At 38.2% G+C, this 23,092-nt stretch overlaps 1 protein-coding gene across 3 annotated transcripts in view; it reads left to right on the forward strand.

Annotated features, from left to right (window-relative positions):
- Window positions 1-23,092, forward strand: part of TENM1 (teneurin transmembrane protein 1) — a 531,802-nt gene that overhangs the window by 370,904 nt on the left and 137,806 nt on the right. For all 3 annotated transcript variants that reach the window (XM_040999695.1, XM_040999696.1, XM_040999697.1), the window contains exons 16-18: window positions 14,049-14,168; window positions 19,501-19,762; window positions 22,141-22,408. In XM_040999695.1, coding sequence (XP_040855629.1) covers window positions 14,049-14,168; window positions 19,501-19,762; window positions 22,141-22,408 — 650 coding nt within the window. The remainder of the gene's footprint in view (window positions 1-14,048; window positions 14,169-19,500; window positions 19,763-22,140; window positions 22,409-23,092) is intronic.

A 23,092-nucleotide genomic window follows, 5' to 3' on the forward strand; every position in this document is an offset into this window, starting at 1 on the left:
TTCAACTAATGAGAGACTGATCTCACATCAATCCATGTCCAGTGCTGTATCAGAGGCTGCCTAAGCATCAGCCAGCAGATGTATTTGTTCAGTCTGACATTTAAAAATTAAAAGGTTTAAAATAAAATCAAACTATCTTCCTTTTCTAGAAAATCCACAAAGCTTTGTCACTCTGGGCTCGAGGGTAGTAACATAGGTGAAGTGCTCCAGAGCTGGGGTCAGCTGCCTCTCTGGACAGGATCTAATAGGCCTTGTTAACTCACTACTCGCTGGTTCCCTTATGATTGGATTACTGCCTTCCTTCCTTTCCAATGCCATGACCAGCCTTGCTGGCCTTTGAGATTGTGATTTCTGCAAATTTTCTTGCAAAAAAAAATAGTCTAATATCTTTCCCTGAAATTAGACTTAAAATATCTGTCATTGTTTTACACAATTTTTAGGCCTTTACTATGCTCACATAAAAAAAATAAAGAAGACTGGTCATGACATAGAAATCACGTTAAGGAAACAGTATTTCCACCCTTAGCTCCCTGGAGCACCCGTGCATACCTCATGAATAAGTTGGTGCAAACCCTGCTTCACAATATATACAGACTTCTCTGGGAAAGTGGGTCTTAAGTTATGCTATCTAACCTTCCTCCAATCATGAGATAACCAAGACTCGGCCAAAATCCACTTTTTATTAGAAAAATCCACTTTTTATTAGAAAAATGTATACATTAACAGCTGTTCAGTCTGTTTGTTTTTTTGTTTGTTTGTTTGTTTTGAGGACAAGTTTTAGGCACAGTTTAAAGATCTAAAAATTCACAGCAGTGCTGCTAAATACGGTTATGTTTGCATTTGTCCACTTCTGGTGAAACCTCTTTAATTGGAAAGGTAAAGAATTGGGACAAAAGCTAATATAGTATTAGGCAAATAACATCACCTTGAACAGGTCAAAAAAAGGAAAATTAAATCAGATGATAGGTTTCTTCTAGTTCTACCTTTCTATGGAGTTGTAATTCAGTTTTTAGGTTAACCCTGTGATATACGTTACCTTGGAATTATTTTCATTCTTAAATTCCAAGTTCTAGGAGGACAGGTTGCAAGTCTGATTTGTTTTCTACTTAGTCTGAGTATCAACACTGTAGCAAACTTTTCCACATAGTGGACTAAGGTGATTTTTTTTATTGTATCTAATTTCTATGGGTTAAAAATTAAGACAGGGCACGACCAAGATGGCTTACATCTGCTCGAGGATGTTTGGGATCAATCAAATACCTGAAAACAGCTATACAGGAGCTGGGAATGTTTCTACATGCAACCATCCTTGCCTATTTGAGCTTCCTTCTGCTATGACAGGCACCGTTGAGTTGTTCTGAACTCTCCTATGGTGGCTTGGAACTCCCAAGAGTGAATATTCTTTGAGACAAGAAAGAAAGATTCCAGTCTCTTAAGACTTGAGTCTAGAAACCATCACAATGGCACAGTGTCATATACTGTTAGTCGAAGCACTCACAGTCTGCCCCTCATTGAAAGGGAAAGACATAGATCCCATTTTTTGGTGAGGGAAGTGTCATGGAATTTGTGGCCATCCTTGATCAATCTTACGATGGTATCACACAGTCCTAACATCCTATCTGGCATGGAGAAGGTAAAAAGTGAATGACTTTATTGTAGTGAATTTTCTTTCTTTCTTTTCTTCTTCTTCTTCTTCTTCTTTTAGTTGTAGTGATTTTGAAGTGCATATGCTCTTCTCACATTTAATAAAGAAAAACTCATTTTGGCTGCCTAGAACACAGAGATGATATTAGAACTTAAAATAAGCCAATTCCTAAATGTAGAGCCAGCCTAACGATAACATTGTAGCTCTCTAAATGGCACAGAATAAAATTCATGAAAGATGAAGTGATTATATAATAGTAGTAAAGTAATTACTCTTTTTTAAGCTTATAACACGTTCTACCACTGACACTGCCTGCCAATAATTAACATCATTTATAACTTTGTGTAAGCACCAACAATTCTCTGCCTTCCATGTACTAGATAAGCAAAATTTAGTATCAGGAAAAAATTAGAAAATATGAAACAATATCATGAAATCAGTGGGAACATTGTTGATTACTAGCTTATTTGCATATGCTACCTTATTTCATCTCGTGAGAAAACCAGCGATGTACCCTGGAACAAACTGTGTTGCTACAAGTACCTTGAGTGTGGGATTCTTGGCAAACTGTTTACTTACTCAAGCCTTCTCATCCTTTACTACACCCCACTCGGTAATAAAAGCTTGATTCTTGCTCCTGATTAGCCATAATTACTTTCATAACTTATTTAATAAAACATGCTTTTTCACACTTAGCTGAACCGGGAATTTATATCATTTTAAATTCTGTGAGTGGTAAAATAAGCTGTTGACCCAAGACTGATGTAAAGGGAAGCTTGCAAGAGGATGGTCATTTCTGTGGATGCTGCTGATCTTGAACAAAGACCAAAATGTAGAAATAAACAGGTACTAATTACAGTATTACCCACATATGTATGTATATAAGTACACACACACTCATACTGATATTGATATCTCCAGGATAATTTGGGATCTTCGGTCCCCAGAGATATCAGATCCTTTGCCATTGTTTTTAAACTGTACTCTTATTTTCAACAAATGTACGTAATTGTGCATGTTTATGGAGTACAGAGTGGCATTTCAGATGTGTACAAGGTGCAATGTTCAGATCAGAGTAATTGGAATAACTAACCCCTCAATCTCTGCCATTCTTCATGTAATGTAATATTCTGACATCAATTTATTTTTCAAAGGAGTTATGGAGATATGTATTCACTCCTTAAATCAACAAATACTTCTTGAGTACCCACTCTGTCAGGAACTGTACAGACAGCAATAAACAAAAAGTACACAGTTCCCTTTCTCTCAAAGTGCGCATTCTAATAGCAGAGACAGTAAACACATCAGGCAAACACATAAACAGTTAAAATAATTACCAATTGCGGTATGTTCTGTGAATCATGAAACATCCAGCTTCTAAGGAATCTTGGAGTTCATCAATGAAGGGTGCTCAAAGTCAACCACTTTGATGAGGCAGACAGGCAGCCTAAATTGATGTCAGACAGGAGGTACTCTAGCAAATAAGATAAAATCATTAAACAATTATAGAAGTGAGACCAACCTGGAAGTTTTCGGCAGTAACACAGAAATGGGACTAATTGCGTGGAGAACTGCTACAATTGATACACACAGGAGGCTATTGATGACTTTGAAGAAAAACATGAAGCTTATGTGGATATAAAACACAGCTTAACTGTATGCAACCAGTTTTATTCTTTGACATTGGAGTGTATAAATAATTTTGCTACAGTCTGAAATGTTTGTATTAAACAAATGTATGCAAGGAAAAAAGTCATCAGAAAATCCCATTTATACCATTTTTACAATTCTCCTTAATTAACCACACTTTGGAGGCATAGGCGTTTATAATAGTAGATCCTGCAATTTGTTTTAATTTAAATTACATTGGGAAAATAATCACTTCCTCTTGAGATTTATGAACATTACAGTGTTTGCTTGGTTTATTGTTTCATTCGGTGACAAGTGCTGTCCTAGTAGTGAAGAACACAGACAACAATGAAAAAGGAATTCGTCAGTAAGGCATAAGTAGTGACCAGTACAATACAAAAAAGTTGAGGGGGATGTTATTGTGGCATGGCAAGGTAAGGTGCTTCTTGCTAGACCTACGTCCCATACCAGAGTTCCATTCCAAGTCCTGGTTGTTCTGCTTCTGATCCAGTTCCCTGTTCATGTGCCTGGAAGGTGGCAAAGTTTGGGGCCAAGTACCTGGGCCCTGTAACCCATGTGTGAGGCCCAAATGGAATTCTTGGCTCCTGACCTCCAACTGAACAGACTCAGGCATTTAAAATGTGAACGAGCAGATGGAAGATTCCCTCTCTTTCCTCTTCCTCCTCTTCCTCTCTTCCTGACCTCTATCATTTTGACTTTCAATCGAGAGAGAGAGAGAGAGAGAGAGAGAGATTAAGAACAGAAGATGGTCAGTTTAGACAGTGATCCAGAAGCCTATTTGCAGAGGTGACGCTGGAGCAGAGCTCTCCAAGCATCCATCTGTATGTTAGATGAACTGCATATTTCTCTCAATATCTGCATGCTTATGCAATAATCGTTACACAAGCTGAAACCAGCATTGGCTTTTAGGGGCCCTTTGAATCAAAAGTCTGTGGCATGTATAATGGAAAGGTAATGCAACATTTCTTAAAAAAATAATTATAGACTAGTTTCTATGGTACATACTCGTTACTATACTATGTTATCCTGATAAATTGATTGGGTGCCTGCCTGCCAGCAGTCCAACTGAACAGTTCTAGAGAAAGAAGTCACCAGTAGCCTTATGCCACTTTGTCAAGAAAGGAAAAATAAATAGTAAGTCTTAGTAGAAATCAGATATTTAGAAATCACTTAATGATTTGGAATCATAAAAAAAGAAGACCTAAGGAAAGTCTATATTTAGAATATGTGGAAGAAAATATGTAGTATTCAAGTATTCAAGCAGTCACAGATTTAACTCTGATGGGTTTTTCCTGTATCTATGAGTAACTCGCCAAAAGCCAAAAAACCTCATTTGTAATTTTGCTGAAGTATAAATCAGAATCCATATACTTTGTGTTTAATTTTTCCATGACTTTTCTTAAGTCTGTATGCTAGTGGCAAATCTGGTGTATTTTTAATTGAAGAACTTGAAAACATTATACCAGATATACAGTATGGGATTGGTAAATGCAAACTGTAATAATTGGTTACCAAATTGAATAAGGACTGGGGAAAGCTCTTTATAAGGCATCAACATCCTCAAATCGACCTACCCTTTAGCTTTCTTTCTAAAGGAAGGCATTGCACACAACGTGTCTCCATTTGGAAAAGGATTCCAAGTGTGGTATGGCTTGCCCATAATTCCTTGTGATTCTTTTTTTTTTTTTTAATTTTCCCCCACATTGCTTTTCTTCCTTATCACCTCTGTTGTTGGTGTCCTAAGTGGGAAGTAAGATTGTTGGTACTTGCTAATAAAGCATTTTTATCTCATTTATGTGAAAGGTGTTACGTGTGTGAAGACAGACACTCCTGATTTTTCAGACTATTTTGTCTAATGCTAAAATTCAGGAAACACATGTTCAAGACACATTTAAAAGATTATAAAGTGCTGAAGGCTCCCAGATTTATAGTGCTGACTAGCTCCTGAAATCAGCAGTCAACACCTAAAGGTACCAGAAAGAAAGAAGGTGTGACTTTCACTTCCCTGCAAATGCTCTTGGGCAAAGAATGAAATGAGAGCATAAATCTTCAAAAGATTCCTCAATGGATAATTTATGATATTTTAAATCTGTGCTGTTCTAAAACACATAATGCTTGTAATTAATAATACCAGTTGTGACAACTTAGTATATTTCGATATTTTCTAATATTTTATCTATCCTACTTGCTGCTCAATTAGGGTAAAAAGTCACCATTCAAATCCTTGTTCTCTATACTTCAGCCATATTATGTGCAAGCTACGACTTTCTTTCAGGTTCTGTCATTTTATTTTTCCCCTGAAATGGCAAGGTGATTGCAAGTTTGGGCAGAAAGCATCAATGACATCAGTAGTTCATCTCCACTATACATCTTTCACATAGAAAGTGCTCGGTAGTTGATAGATTTCTGTGGATAATGATGTCCTATGTATAAAACCATTTTTGTAGGTGAGCACTTTTAATTTTTGTTGCTCTTGTCACATTATTTGTGTTTTGGCTCAGGTATTGGAAGTAGGGCCCACGCTCTTTAGAGTTAAGTTCAAGTGTGAAGGACTTGAAGACAGGAGCTGGTCAGCTTCAAACATAAATGATAATGGAATGAAAAGTCTGATTCCTCAATTTGATTAGTTCACACCAGAAGCCTGCATTGAATGATGTACTAAACCTCATAGAAATGTACAAATATTGCATGTTAATCAAAACTTTTAAATAATTCATAGCTCAAGGAAAAGTCTAGGTGGGACTGTTCCCCACTATTGTAGTGCTTACTGGCTGTATTGTCTTGAAGAAGTTTACCTCGCTGAGTCTGTGTCCTCATTGTTTTTGAAAGATTTGTTTCATTTTTATTGGGAAGTCAGAAGCACAGAAATGAAAAGAGACAGAAAGGAAGATCTCACATCCATTGATTCACTCCCCAAGTGGCCCCAATGGCCAGAGCTGAGCCAAACTGAAACCAGGAGCCAGGAGTCTCTACCAGGTCTCCTACATGAGTGCAGGATCCCAAGGCTTTGGGCCGTCCTCGACTGCTTTGCCAGGCCACAAGCAGAGAGCTGGATGGGAAGTAGAGTTGCCAGGATACGAACCAGTGCTCATAGGGGATCCCAGCGTGTGCAAAATGAGGACTTTAACCACTAGGCTGCAGCGCTGGGCTCTGTGTCCTCATTTTTAAACAAACCTAATATTTTTACCTACTCAGGGTTATAAGGGTGTGAAATTAAAAAAAAAAAAAGGACAAAGAAAGTATCTGGCATATTACCAAACTCATAGTAAGTACTTAATACATGTGCTTACAAGTGTATATTTAATAATTGTCAGGATACATTGTGGATTCTAATGTGAAAGAACAAATTCAAAAGGTGATCATCTTATGTGGTTATTTAATGTCATATATTTTGTGACATAAAGCACTGTTACTGCCACTTTATATAATGATCAAATGAAGCCAGGAAGGATCTTGTTTGTTAGGAAAAGCCACAATGGTGATTACTTCCAAGGCAGAGCTAGAACATACTTGTGGCTAGAGCTAAGCCACACTTTTCCCTCCACACAGGAAAGAGTAAGCCACACCTAGGAGATAGCCAACAAGAAGCACTTGCCCTATATTTAATGACCATCCGTTATTTGAAAGGCAGGTTCCCAGAGCAGTGACAGGAGAGGTTAATGAGGCTAACAAAACCCCGTAAGGCTTAACCAAAGATAAACAATTTGAATAATGTGTAGAACATACAAAAAGCAAACAAACCAAAAAAGAAAACAAATTCAGACCATTTAAGAATTGCAAGGCCTTATAGGACAAATATTTCAGGAATCAAATTCTGGACAGAAATAATCATGTGTCTAAATGAAGCAAGCTGGCACTTATGCATTCCTGAAAATGTGACTGTGTCGTCAGTTTTCGTATTGCTTCAAAACACTTGATCTTTTTCCCATTACTTTGGGGCTCTCAGGCATCCAAAGCAAGCCTACTTTTGACAAGCAATTACCAGGGCAGATGGGAAAATAGCCACCCTACCTCAGGGTGAGTGCCCCCATTTTGTTTTACTTGAAACATCACTAGCCATGAGGAAAATAATTCTACTTAAAAAGCTATCTGCATTTTCAATAGCACCACCTTTTCCAGAGTCCTAGAATGTTGATGGCTAATGCCCCCAGCTGCTTTTAATGTCACACATTTGGTGGTATTATTTATTTGGGCTAGTGACCAATTCAGTAGGATTAAATCTGCCTGCTATATTTTAGGAAAAGCTAAGGACATTTTATTGGGTTTGCATATGAGAATTCATGGTGGTCACATTTTCGGAACATGAAAACAGGTTTAGACTGTAACATTAAATGTTTTTCTGGTGCTGTACCAGCTTAGATAACATATATTTAAAATGCCATGTGTTGTGTGAAAAACCCCCAAATATCTGGATATGAGGGTCCTCAAATACATTTAAATTGTGAAATATCAAATAATAATTACATGATGACATACAAAGGAATAATGGGTTCAGGTTGCATAAATTAAACATTCGAGGGTTAGTCAATGTTTCTTTCCAATCGCATGGGTACTGCTTAATTCCCTGAAGCAGTCAATATCAAAACTCTCATGAAGAGAATGTCTATAATGCACAATACAAAATGCAGTCTTGTAATAAATGACTGTGCGGCTCCTGCCACACATGAAGCTCAAAGTAATCCCTGCAACCCTTGAGTGAATGCCATGAGAGTAGGTTGCAAGTAAGTGTACTTTACAACTTCGTATAAACAATATTTGAATTGAAATAGTACAAAAATTTCTGTAGCACACACTGGTGTACACCAGGCACTGGAGGAACAGAGGAAGAGAATACCTTGCCCTTGATGCCCATCTAATAGCAAAGGCAGATCTGTAATTGTCATCCACAACAGGAAACAATAAGGACAATAACATGGATACAGCCCTACTTAATGAGAATCATGGAGTTGGAGGAGAAATTGACACCTATTTGCAACAACTAAATTGAGGAAAATATATATTCCTGTTGTATAGTTTCTAGACTTGAAGGAATTCCACACTTCATTTTGCAATCCAGTCACCACTTTGTCATGACATTATCAGTTTGACTCCCCAAGATGCAGTTGTTGCAAACCCTGTTTCAGAAATATATATGGAAGAATTCAAATTCATGCCTTATAGATTTCATAATGTTAAGATTATGAAGCAGTTGTGGATTTACCTGCCTCTGTGTAGTTTATGCCCCCCACCCTGCTCTCCAGGAGTTCATACACCTTAATCAGCTGCCTATGTCATGGTCTTGCTTTCCCTAAAGCAGCACTTCTCCAAATTTGGTCTTTAGATCTGCAGCATCAGCATGACTTTGGAGCTTGTTGGAAATGCAGATGTTGGTTCCCATAGCAAACATCCTGAATCAGAAACCCTGGTGAGGGGCACCCAACAATCTACCTTGTAATAAGCCTCCTGGCTGATTCTGCTACACAAGCAAATGTGAGAATCACTAGTCTATAGGAGACAGAGATGGGCAAAAATGACAGCAGACCACCATCGCAGTCCCAAAATCACACTCAAAAGATCCTGTATTATTTGATGGCTGAGGATAGCAGGAATATCCTAAGCCCTTTGTCCTAACCAGAGAGAGAGCTATTTGCATTCTAATAGGCTTCCCAAAGCCACAGTGCTTTAGCACAGATGACGCATGTCTCCTAGGGGATGGTAGTAAGCCTATGCACAAGGTGTCCTAAGGCACAGGTTTCTGTCCTTTGTAAACTTGCATCAGGTTACAACTCACAGGGGAATTTGCAGGGCAAGATTCAAACTCTAGTATGCAAAAAATTTATACGGCCTCTCTCAGACCAATCCTTGCCAAGACTCCTGTGGATCAAAACCTCCTCAGTGCTGCTAGAACCCCTGCTTGGCTAGGTCCTTGATTTTGAATCTACCCTTCAGAGGTTGCTTATGTTCATGTTAGCAGCAAAAGCAAAAGCTGTAACTTTCTGAGCCCTGAACCTCGTTTTCCTTAGGAAAGATTTTCATCAGAAATACAATGCAGTAAATTACATCTTCTTTCAACAATTTAGTTTTCAACCTTGTTTTTCAAACCAACTTTCATGCTTGAGGTTAATGTTTTTGCCTGAGGTGTTGGAAGAATATTGGAAATTTGACACTGAAGACAAAAGACAACAAATAAGAGGAGAATGGAAGCAAGGGTTGATTGAAGGCTAGGGATGATGTGACTAAGCCACGAAAATAGTGAATACAGAATGAATTAGACCTTTTGCATCAGAGCTGTCTAACAAGCAGCTTGTTAGTTAAATCGGGCTCTCTGTAGAGTGTATTCTGACTAGCATTTCCCAAGATGCCCTGTTCTTCAGGCCAGGCTCCAAGCACTTAAAAGATTCAGCAAGTAGTTAAAGTAGAAAAACAATTCATTTGGGGTTGCAGCTTTAGCCTAGTGACAGCAGGTAGACAGCTTGGCAGTGGCCCGTATTCCTCAGAGAACACAAAGAGGGAGACTGGTGAGGGATGATGTTCCTCATTCATGTTTTTAAAGTTATATTACACATGCCCATCTTAAATCCAAGTTATCTTGCTCTAGCCAATAACAGCAAGGAGAAGTCCTTATTTTTCAAAGGCGCAAAGCCTCTCATCCATGCCTGTGAATCAAATGGAGCCCCCAGGCAGTGATGAAGAATATGTACTGCCTGCCTTTGAGAGTATATGTGCAAGCACATGTACAGATGCATCCAAAACCAACCCAAAAGACTGTTCCACTGGGCACACACCTGCCGTGCACATGTGCAGCGCCAGACTCATGGTGGTCTAGTGATGTCTGTCATCTATCTGGCTTAAATGGTTCTAAAGAGTTCCATATATGACTGAATGGAACAGCTCATGGAAGGATGCCCTTGAAGGACTAGAATTCAGATGGAAAGTCGTTTAGATATGGCAGAAATTTAAGAACGCAAATGCTTCCCCAAGACAGGCCACTGACAGACCAAGCAATACTGCCCGATTAAGGCGGCTATTTGGAGGAGCCAAGGGCTCTCAGAGAGAGAGGAAACACGGAGATGCCACAGTGGGATAAAGAAAGGTAAGAAAAACAGGGATGTGCTACTGTTAAAGACAGCCCCCACCACACGTACCTCCAGAGTCAGCTAGAAGCTACCCTTGGAAAGATATGAATTATACAGGCTCATTTGGACATGAGAAGCATAATCAGAAGCAAGCTATGTAAACTAGAGAGAAACTACATTTTAGTGGTTATGTGAATCAGGAAAAGGTTTTTAGCTTAGTCGCCAGAAGTGCACAAACTGGCAGCTGAACAGAACAAAGTAGCACATTACAACATACTGACCGAAAATCTGGGTATGGATGAGAGCTCCCCCAGGGCCCTGCAGCCTGAAGAAGTAAATAAGCTCTAGAGGGTTTTTTGTTCATTTGCTGTTTGTTTGTTTGTTGTTGTTGTTGTTTGAAGTAGAGAATTTGCCTGAAAAGTAGATTTTCCCCTTGGTTTCTGCATGCACTGTCAGCCAAGATTACTACAAATTAAAAAGAATAATACTGTAATAAAACACTGGATGGCTGATATTGGTCAATGATTACAGTAAGTACCAGTAATCCAAGAATCAAAGATCTATGAGTTATTCTTGTGAAAAATGGATGACCCAGAATGTGTAAATAAGGGAGCAAATGCAGCAAGATACAGACAATCTTCGAACATTTCAAGGCTAATACATTACAAAGAGAGTTCAATACTGATAAATGCAGAATCATAGGTTTTATGGGGCTTTATCATAAGCTGTAAGTTGGTGTGGATCATAAAATATGAAGAAAAAAGTAGGGGAGCTAAGAGACAAGTCTGTGCACATTATTTATGAATGATGGAGAGTGAAAAGAATGAGAGGAACAAGCAGACAATGTGTTGAATAATGATGACTTTGATGAGTCGTTATCACACAAATCTGTGTGCTTCATAAAATATGAGGAATATTAAGTAACAGAAGAGTCAAAAGACAGGTCTACTCAGAATGAGATACGGAATGAAGGAAGAGGGGAAATCCTAGGGAAATGCGCAGAATAATGATAACTTTTATGAGACTTTCACTCACCAGCCTGAATCCTTCATAAATATAAGCCATATAGAAAATAAAAGAGCAGCAAGAAGAGGAGACAGGTCTGTGTCTGTCGTAAAATATGAGAAACTAATGCCACCTAGGCTTGACAAAATAAAAACAAAAATAATTGAGCCTAGTACAGCTGTGGAAAGACACAGTGTCTAAATTAATGTGAACAAATAAAAAGAGGGAGAGCGGAATTGTCTCACAGGGAGTCAGCTAGCACCGGTATAGACATTACTATCCCAAAGGCCACCTTGTTAACCGGTGAAGGCTCCCAGGTTTACTGTTGCCCACCTCCACCATGTCCCCAGAATAGCCAACAACATTTAGAGCTTGATAAACAATGTTGAAATAGTTTCTAAATGCTTTGACACACAGTCTCTTCTCAGCACCCTGGCTCCAATCCATATCTAGTTTGCTAGAGATGTTCTCAGTAGCTACTTCCTGCTCAATCTATACTCACGTCATCAAATATTACTTTTTAAAGGCCTCTAAATTTTTTCTGTGTAAGACCAGAGATATCATTTTAATTTTCACTTCCTTTTCATTTGGGCTTAAAACCTATGATTCAGGATTAGTTCAAAACCCAGACCTCAATGACTTCAAATATCCTCTCTATTAAATCAAATGGTATTTCACCATTACAATAAGCTTGGAGAATCAGACATTGACAATACAAGCACTGTATACATGACATACAGACCTACAGTTTACATGATTCATAAATGGACAACTCACTAGAAACAGAAAAGCCACTGATTTATGTCACCGACATCATCATGTTTGAGAGCTCAAAACACACACAAATAGTGTTTAGTGTTTAATGACATCATTTGTATTGGGGAAAAATGCTGCAGGATAAATCATATTAGCAAAACTTATAACCAGTTCCTCTGATTCCAATAGAATTTAGTAGTAAGGTTTATTGGTTAAAACACATACAACAAATATTTGATCGTAGCTATCCACAGGTATACTTCAAATGAGTTTTCTGACCGTAAGTCTTTGCACATTTTCCTCAACTTGCCTCTTTTAGAAAAACATACTATCCCAGCGTGGAATTAGTAGTAGTACTTTTGGAAGCCATGTTTGGCCAAATATTTATGGATAACCTTGAATCTTAGTGTTAAAAAAAAAATGACATTGATGGCCCTAGGAAAAATCATAGACCTTGTTAAACCTTCCTTAACCCTGCCAGATCTAGCTACAAAATGCATGTCCAAGAACACAGGGTTGTCAAGACTAGGATTGAACTGTGGTGAAAAAAAGTTCTCCCCCCCACCCAAATAAATGCATAGCAATGGGAAAATGCTTGTGGTTTATCTGAGGCATCTTTTCTTCATTGCCATGCTCCTGAATTTGTTAGACCCTGTCATCCACGCTAGAACAGAAAACTGGACCTTTAAAATGAACCATGAGAGCCCAGCACAGTGGCCTATCGGTTTAAGTCCTTTCCTTGAACGTGCCGGGATCCCATATGGGCACCGGTTCTAATCCCAGCAGCCCTGCTTCCCGTCCAGCTCCCTGCTTGTGGCCTGGGAAAGCAGGACAGCCCAAAGCCTTGGGACCGTGCACCCATGTGGGAGACCTGGAGGAATTTCCTCGAGGAATTTCCTGGCTTCAGATCAGCTGTTGCAGTCACTTGAGGAGTGAATCATTGGATAGAAGATCTTCCTCTATGTATATCTAACTTTCTAATAATAATAAAATAAATCTTTAAAAAATAATAAATTTTTAAAAATAAAATAAAGATTTTAAATTAATTTTAAAAAATAATAAATAAATAAAATGAACCATGAACCTAGATGAAAGCCTTATTTGGGGGCTAGGCTCATGGAAACCCATTCCTTGGCAAGGATGAGGTTCAGCTATTTAAAGGGGAAATGTCCTGACATGTTTTATTTAAAGTAGGAAAAAACAAACAGAATACCTTAATCAGAGATCATATATCCCTTTTTCAGGCTTTAACTTCAAAGTTCCCTCAACAAAGTTTAGTTTGCTGGTTATTGTCCCAGAAAAAAAAACAATTTGGCAATGAATATCAAAAACCAGAAGTGGCTATACATACATACATAGATACATACATACATTTGTGTGTATAAATGTGTACCAAATGCACACAATAAATTGGTACTGCTGATTATCACCAATGACAGGACCAAAGAGTGTAAGAGTGATTGTTAGGAGGGACTTTAGTCATACCTTTATTTTACTTATGAATTAACTAAATATACTGAATTTTAATTTTAATAAAAGTTATCCTTCCACAACTGGGACCCTCTCCAAAGAAAATGATAAATAATGCCGATGCAGAAAAAATTGAAGAATTTCCTGAAAATGTGCATTAACAAAATTATAGAATATTGTTGCACAGCTATGTTATATGATAAGAAACTGATATGGTAAAGAACTCCCAAATGTATTGGACAAGGTTGATGCCTGTGCTGTTCATTTAAACAGACCAGGATTCAGAACTTTGCCTAATATCATCTCAATCTTCATGAGCAAATGAGATATACAAACCCTTCCCAAAATAGTTATTACTGGCAGGGGGAGTTGTTTTCTTTATTATTTTTGAGCCTCCCAAAATCTCTCTAACTCAGCTTCTAAATTTGGCTTCAACATCCACTTTTGTCTTTTATTTTGTGTTACAGGCGTGCCTGTGTGATTCGAGGCCAAGTGGTGGCCGTAGATGGAACTCCATTGGTAGGGGTGAATGTCAGCTTCTTGCACCACAGTGATTATGGGTTTACCATCAGCCGACAAGATGGAAGGTAAGTCGCTGTTGCTTCTGATCATCGGAAGAGGGGGAGAAATCCTAACTCTCAGCCATGCACAAAACCAGGGTTTTGATGACCTGCTGAGAGTAAGCCTGTCTTCTGTCCAGCTATATCTGGAATAGACATTGGCAATATACACTTCTATTCCTCATCTGAATCAATTCCAAATTCTTTTCTACCCCTTCGTTAGTACTGTCAAGTCTTCTTGAAACCCTGACCATGTGGACAGTTTTCTGTCCCTCATTTAAGTTTATTTATGAATCAAAGTTCAGTAAGATTATGTTTATAATAAATGCTGAAGCATACAACCCTTAGGCTGTTTCTTCCAAAACAGCCCCCAGATATTTCAGAAATGAATGTACACAAAAGGTTGCTTCCAAGAAAGTCTCTTAAGAGTTGTCTTTTGATGTGTCCTTTATAGGTTAATGACAGACATGGCCAGCTTATATATCTGTAGTGATTTAACATTAAACACTTTCCACCATGTTTTTCTCTAAGAGATTCTCAAGGTTCCTTTGGCTCTCAGAAACATGTGTATAAGTAAAATCTTTTCATCTTGGAAAAAGCCTTTCTCTCTCTCTCTCTCATTCACACAGACACAACTAATATTTCTCCATTGCTGTCATTTAGATAAAAATTTGTTCAGAATATTGGAGTCAATAGACCCACATACCCAGTTTAAAGGTACTTATTTAGGACTCTCAGAAACACTGTAATAATAGCACTGAGGTGCCCTAGTCTCCAGGTGGCTATCCTTAAAATAGCTTACTCATAACAAGCTACTACAGTGCTCACAAAAAGACCTGTTGGCTTGGAGTTTGAGCACAGTGTGAGAGGCCATCTGATTTCAAGAACCCACAATCAAACCTTATTAGTCCTAAGCACTCCAGAAATGTTAATTGTTCAACTTGGGCTGTGCTGAAAGTGTTTTTTCAACTGCATGTCAAGAAGGTACTTATAAAAATTAGCTTTAAAAGATAAGGAAGAATTTTAACCTACTTAGGAAAACTGACTGTTTTTAAGGATTTCAGTAAACCATCTGAATTACTTTTATGCATTACACTGCTAATTACTAGCTAACCATCTATTCATTATTGTAACACAAAATTCTGTTGATAGCAGAATATGTGTAAACTACATAGTGATACCTGTTTCCTTTTAAACATTCTGTTATTGGAGCTTTCTGTTAATACAAATTGCCCTTTCTCCAAAACTGGACTGAATGGTGGAATTAGAATAATTCAGTCACTAGTAGCTACACAAAACTAGCCTCAACCTTTCCAGCATCTTCAGCCATGTGTTTGTTGTACATTGACTATTTCTTTTCTGTTTAAAAAATGCATTTTCTTTATTTCTAAGGCAGAGAAAGAGCAAGAGATTGATTTCCTTTGATGAGTCATTTCCCCAATAATTTGGCCACAACTAAGGCAGGGCCAAACTGAATCAGTAGCCCTGGACTCCATCTCGGTGTCCCACGTGCGTGGCAGGTTTCAAAGCACTGAGGCCATATTCCACTACTAGCTTTACTACCTTCCCAGTGGCCTTAGTAGCAGGGAGCTGAATCAGAAGTGGAACAGCAGGGACTCAGAATGGTGCTCATTCATGTGAGATGCTGGCATCACAGGTAGTGGCTTAACCCACTGCTCCACACCCTCAGAGAAACGGGTATTTTTCTAAATGAAAGTGTACTCTGAGACATTTAACTTAAAGACGTGATGAGCCCGCTGTCTTTTTGGTTTTGTTTTAGTTTACATACAAAGAATTAAATGAATTATCTATTACCTCATTTTAAAAATCAAAAACAATCTCGACACCTAAAATGCCTTAAAATTTCTGCTTCCGGTTTACAGCGAACATTTGTTACTTCCACTGTTTTAGTTTTAAAACGTCAGCCCCTTTCTCTATTGAGCCCTCTGTGAAAACTAGGTTTCTGTAGGTGATAAATAATAGCCAGAGTCCCCTCTGGCAATAAATCTCCCCTCAGGCCCAGTACAAGGTGAAAGTATTCAACATATGTGCCCCAAATGCCAACCAGACTGCCCCCTGCTATTTCTTGGACATAATGTGACAATGTGATGAGAGTTTCTGTTTATGTTTTTGCTTGTTGCTACCTCAGATTAAGTAGGTATATTTCAGTAGTAGAAAGCATAAGAAGACATGCCTGAGAGCAAAGGTTTATAAAATGCTAGTGTTTGGACATCTGGTGGACAACATGTAGTATGCGAGATGCTAAAAGTGTCCTCTGCAAATGTCACCTCTCTAAGTCAACAGTAGTGTCTGTAATTGTCACCAGTGACATCACTCTGCTTTTGATTTAATCTATCAGGTCTCTCAAGTCCATGTTAAATGCAAATATGTGGACTGCAGAACTATTCAACTCCATTATCAGCCACTGACAAAAGTTAATTGATCACTTTATCTTAAGAACCAAGAGAGACCTAGAATGCGGGACGAAATGTTGTGCACAAAGTAGACGGCTGTTGCTGGACTGCTTGGGTTTTATATCTGAAGAAGGAGAAAGCATTTGCCTAGTGATTCAAAGCCCCTTCCCCACAAATCACATCCCCCACCCCCCGCCATCTCTGGCTCCAAACTGGAGAGCCAATGCAGACCTTGAGGGGAAACAGTGGCCTCCAGTAATTGTTTCTCCCACCTGCGCAGAAACTGCAGGAGAAGTGAGGAATTTGGCTCTGGCTCCAGCCCAGCCTAGCCCAGCCCAGCCCAGCCCACTGTGGGCATTTGCAGAGTAAACCAGCAGATAGGAGATCACCCCCTCCTTCTGTCTCTCTCTGTGTGTCTGTATCTCTCTCTCCCTCTCAGAGAATAGGTTTTTTTGTTTTTTTTGTTTGTTTGTTTGTTTTTAGGTCTGAAGTGAGATTTTTACAGACAGGGGCTTCGGAGTAGAAAAGAAGCAACTCTGGAGAGCACTTTGGAGTGTCCACTAAACACCAGTCATTACAGTCTCATCTTCCCAAACACTCTATGATATTGATGTGATTCTCCTCATTCAATAAATGAAAACCATTATGCAGATGAATACAGTTGTGTTGGCTACAGCTCAATATTTGAGCCCAAGTACTCTGGTCCCTTATTGTCTATGACTTACCACCCGTTAACATGAATACAAGAGGGGGCTTTAAAAAGTTCATGGAAAATTGAATTAAAAAATAACTATGTTTGGCTTGAAGAAATTTTCAAAATCTACAGGTTTTTTTTATATAATGTACATTTCCAAAAACATCTTGATGTTCCCTCTCTCACATAAACTGATACTCATTAAAGTCTTGAAAGAGATCTATTTATAAACAGCTTGACTAATAAGCACATTAGGTGAAGTGATGGTGACTTCCTTGGAAGATTTTGAACCAGCATCAGACGTCTCAGTAACTATGTTCTGAAGGTGAGAAAACCTCTGCCTGAGTCCCCTCAAGGCAAAAAAAAAAAACAGTGTTTATTTATAAAGAGCATAAGTCACCAATAAGCATTTGCATATTTGCATAGATAATATTGGCCCCATTTTACCAAGGAGGCTACTGCATCTCATACAGTTCAAATAATAAGCTCACAGACACAGTTACCATGGCAGAGCTGAGATTAGAATTCACATATGTGTGAAGCCAAACCAGTATTCTTCCTACAAAACAAGTTGCCTGCCCTGTCTGCTCAATCTTTCTAGCAGTATGAAATATTTCCCAGCTGCATATGTTTTTGTTTGAATAGTTTGTTTCATTTTTGTGTTTGTGTTTGTTTTATTGTTTTTAAATAGATAAGCACTTCACTTTTAAGTAACCAAGAGTCAAGGTTTGTGTGAAGCAAATAAAGTTGCCCAAGGACAGGGAGTTAAATCAACATAGAAAATAAGCCATAGGAAAGGTTTCTTCACAAGTAGTGTTGGATTTTCTCCCGCTACACTGGTGTTAAACTGCTCCCATATTGTCATGATTTCAGCCTCTCTGTCTTAAACCATAAGCCTTTTGGGTTTTCTTCTTCTTCTTTCTTTTAATACAAGCCTTGCTTGTTTTCTATAGCTAATACAGTTCTTGAAATCTTCTTTCTGGAAACTGTGTTAATGTTACAGCTACTTCACTGAAAAACAAAACTAAGAAAATACTTTGTTTTCCATCTTTTGCTACTGTCCATTTTTCTTTATCTGGAAAATTTCTACAATAGGACACAATAGGTAATACTATAATAAATGTCATATAAAAGGAATGATGAGATGTTGATGAGATGTCCATAATTAAATCTGATTCCATATCAGGACTTTTTATCATTTGAAAACATGTTTTACTGAAAGATCCTTTTTAGTACAGAGAATTGCATACATCCTTCTCCTGTGAATATAAGGTTTTTTTTTTAATATGAAAAGTCATCATATTACCCTTCATCCATTTTTAAGATAAAATGATAATAATTTATCATTATCTTACATCTATTTATTATTTCACACTTTTCAAATGCTCTCCAGTAAATGTCACTATACATTAAAGAAAAATAAGGTAGAATCATCTACTTGAAGAATGAACTGAAAACCAAATCTGTTTGGCTCCAATGCAGTTCTCTTGTCACAGGCCACATGTGGAGGTACATAGAGTTGGCTTATATGAAAGGTAGCCTTGCTGCAGTCACAGATGTAGAAGGAAGTGTAGGCAGAGTTGGGCGGGGCACATTATCGGCTGTCCAAAAGGCAGAAAGCAAAAATCATTTTTGGAATGAACTGTGAAACCTAAATCTACTATTCAGATCTACTAAGGAACCCATACTGGTAGTCAAATGTGAAGGCTTTTGGCATAAAATTATTCAACCAAATTCCACTGAACAAATTGCCTCTGCTGGTTTCTTTTTCCAAATGCCATCTCGAAGACACCATCTGACTTCTGATACTATGTGACCTTGAACAAGATATTTGACTTTTTGGCCCCTTACTTTTCTAATGTTACATTATAGGAAATTGTTTTGAGGATGAATAATGCATTGTATTAAAGATGGTGCTGAATGTTAAATGCTCATCTTTAACACAAGAGGGAATAGCAATGTTGGATTTGGCTGTCCAGAAATGCATGCAGTGATTTTAAGAGTGTGAAAAAATGGTTTACAAATTCTAAGTGATATCAACTGGTGGTATGGAATTTCTTCTCAGTGGTCTACTGGGTATTAAAGGAGATAGCCATTAGGATGAATATTTAACTGGGAGGAGTTTATAAAATGGAGAATACAAATGTGAGTCCTGAAAGAAATGGCACTAAAATTAGCCTAAATGTTAACTAATTTGACTTTAGTTTTTCATTTGGTTGAATATGTCATATGTTTTTTTTTTCTATTTCAGCTTTGACCTGGTAGCTCTCGGTGGTATTTCTGTCATCTTAATCTTTGACCGGTCACCCTTCCTATCCGAGAAGAGGACACTCTGGTTGCCTTGGAATCAGTTTGTTGTGGTGGAGAAAGTAACCATGCAGAGAGTTGTGTCAGACCCACCATCTTGTGATATCTCCAACTTTATCAGTCCAAATCCTATTGTTCTTCCTTCACCACTCACGTCTTTTGGAGGATCCTGTCCAGAGAGAGGAACCATTGTTCCTGAGCTGCAGGTGTGTAGATCAACCTCTGACCATACACAATCACAGTGCTGCAGGGTTGTTGACAGTTTTGAATGGCTGCATGTCTGCTCCTATTGTCTGTGGCAGCCCTACAATGTGCTGCTCTTCATTTCTAGAGGGAAGCCTTCAAATACAGTGTCTCCAGCACTATCTGAAGTATGGCATTGGGCATTGTGTTGCCAGGGCAATAGGGCACTCTCTGTGGCCATGGAATTGCAAGATGAACTGGCTGTCATGAGAATTAAACCCCACAACTTGACCTAATGAACACAGTGCTGTACAGAGCTACCTGGCTAAATAGTGATAACAATATGATCAATAAGCTTGGACTGTTTGTGGTTCCGAAATTAAAGCTCCTTAAGAAATCTGGTTTTCTCCCATTGTCTAACTTGTACCTTTTGTCATTGTTCTTAAAAGTCATGACAGCTTTCTTGTTTAGCTGTGTTTAGTAAAGTTTATTTTTAAACTTATGGATTTTTTAAAAAAAAATAAAGCTTCCCCCCCCAAAAAAAAATAAGTAAAGCTTTGCTTCTGAGTATTCAAGCTTTTGCAGGCAGAAGACATTCTTAAAGCTTCATATTCTGTGCTTGGGTAGTCCTGTGCTTGGCTGTCCTAGAGAATTCTTTAAACGAGCATCCAGTGTTCTCATTTCAGTATTCAGTCATTCAAGCAACCACAGTGTAATTCTCTCACCTCGTTACAGAAACATTTAATATTTATATACACACATACAATTTATGTAAACATGTTAATGATAGCTAAATGCGGAAGCCACCACAATTGACTCATAAGTCTTATAGACTCAGAAATCAAGGCATATACTCAGAGAGAGGTAAATGAACACTCCAAAATTGAATTTTTTCTCCATGTCAGCATACACCAGCTATTAGCAATATCCAGAAGATACCACTTAGGAGAGGCTCACACAAAATACTCCACAGTGCTCTGTGGGAAAAGTGTCCAATGCATTGTCACTCTCATCCTTCCTGTTGCTTTTCTGTATAAAGAAAAAAGAAAAATAGCACAGAATCTAATTTAATGAATACATTGAATTGCTACACCGACTGCTCCACCAATATCATGAGATACCTTTCAGCACAAAAGTTTCCATATTACAAGTTTCTTTAGGGGAATGTAATGCAAAAGAAGTGTCAGCCTATCATTCATTATAATACTTCTGCCCCCATCTGAGAAGATAGATAGCCAGCAGACAGCTCTGTTACCAAAGAACTAATGTAGGGAGAAAAGAAAAAAAAAAAAAAAAAAAAACTCGGCCGCAGAATACACAACAGGGATTTAGTCTTCAGATGTAGGATAATAACCAGAAATCCTAAATATGACATTGTAGGTTTTAACAATTCATTCTGCTAATCAGTTTCTGCCTGAGCTTGGTAAAGTAGGAAGAAATAAGGTTCCAAGATGAAAGTTGAGGACTCAAAATTACCCACACTATTCATGTTACCTTAAATGCGTTAACATGGAACAGGTTTTTACTTCAGACAGGTTTTAGAGGATGCAAAGTCATAGAAAACAACATTCAGTTTAGCTGACTCTTTGGATTATTTAATGTTTTCTCTGGAAATAAGCAAATAACTAATAGCAGCCAATTAAGCCAAAAGATATTTTCACTCCAAGGTCAACATTTAGTGTAGAATTTACCTAGGAGTTAATAGGAGTTACATGCTTATCAACCCCAGGTGCCAACATGCATAAACCTGTTCCTAGCTTTTGGTATACCCAAGCACAGAGAAACATATAAGAGAGCTGATTAAAAATTTGGCCTCGAGGTCATTCCAAAGCTCCAAAGAAAACAAATTTGATGGCATCGGTAAAGATTAATTCTAGGGAAACCATAATCTTTGTCATAAAATATCACTTGCTGTACCTGCTTGTGGAGTCCTCCTCTTCACAGAGCCTAACCTGAATAAGAATTAGAGCAAAGGCTTCATGATATATGGCTTGGCACCAAACTAGATTTTTTTGTGTGTATATATGAGAAAAAGACCCCCTTTACAGTGCCTGCAGCCCTGAATCATTTGACATGATCTTTTCCAACTCCTACTAAGCAATTTTTACTATTCTGTAGAAAAGCTGAAATTGTTCTTTATGCAATCATTCCTGGCAGGGGAAAAATGTGAGCAATCCTTAGGGATGACTGAGTGTCTTGTCCCAGTCCATTCTTGGTGCAAAACTTAAACCCTACAGTCACACAGTGAGTCACACAATCCCACACAGATTCTGGAACAAATGCCTTGCCATCCAGACATCCCTTCAGGTTCTCTCCTCTGACTTGTAACTAAGACAATGCAATATCCTCGTCTGCTGGTGACCATTAAGAAGAGCCAATGTGGCTTTTTCATTTCTTTCAGGTTGTACAAGAGGAAATCCCTATTCCTTCTAGCTTTGTCAGGTTAAGTTACCTGAGCAGCCGCACTCCTGGATACAAAACCCTGCTTCGGATTCTTCTGACACACTCAACGATTCCTGTCGGGATGATAAAAGTGCACCTCACAGTGGCAGTGGAAGGACGACTCACACAGAAGTGGTTTCCTGCTGCAATTAATCTTGTCTACACGTTTGCCTGGAACAAGACCGACATCTATGGACAGAAGGTCTGGGGCCTAGCAGAGGCTCTGGGTATGTTGAACTAATTCTGTAATAATAATGCTATGATGTTCACAAAACAGAAAATCTTAGCCATGTAGCCATGTATTAATTTCTGTTTGCAATGATTGATTTTCCACCAAATGATCTAAGGAGTTTTTTTTTTTTTTCCTTTGAATATTACCTCTGGACATGTTTGGGATTCTGGTTTGATATGTTTTCACTTCAGATGATTTTCACTCCCCTTCTATGATGGCTGGAGACCAGTGGAATCACGCAGGATCTGACTGTCTCCAGAACTGAAGGTTGCCTGCTAACCGTGACCTTTGGTGTGGTGCTCTTTAGGCCATGCTTTTGAATCTGACATTTAGACTGTCATTTCCACTTAGGGACTAAAACATTCTGACTTGTAGACACCTTTAGTCATTATCTTTTATATCTGAGATGGTTAGACCCCATTAACTTGTTATTTCAGTAGGTTAAGTAAAAAAAATCATCCTGCATTCCGATTCCCTTTGATTTTCTGCAATCTTCAGACTTTAAAGCCTTAAATAGTACAGATATCAGGAATCTCACGAGATTCTTTGGGCATGTGGTTTCCAGATATTTTATTCTGTTGAACAAATGACAGTTTGAAAATAAGCCTGAGAGTTTTCTATTATTTTTATCTTTTCATATAATATTTTAATTTATTTTTTAAAGATTTTTAAGTTTTTA

The sequence above is a fragment of the Ochotona curzoniae genome, unplaced genomic scaffold (assembly GCF_017591425.1).
Source record: "Ochotona curzoniae isolate NIBS_2020 unplaced genomic scaffold, NIBS_Ocur_1.0 scaffold_1852, whole genome shotgun sequence".
Classification (NCBI taxonomy): domain Eukaryota; kingdom Metazoa; phylum Chordata; class Mammalia; order Lagomorpha; family Ochotonidae; genus Ochotona; species Ochotona curzoniae.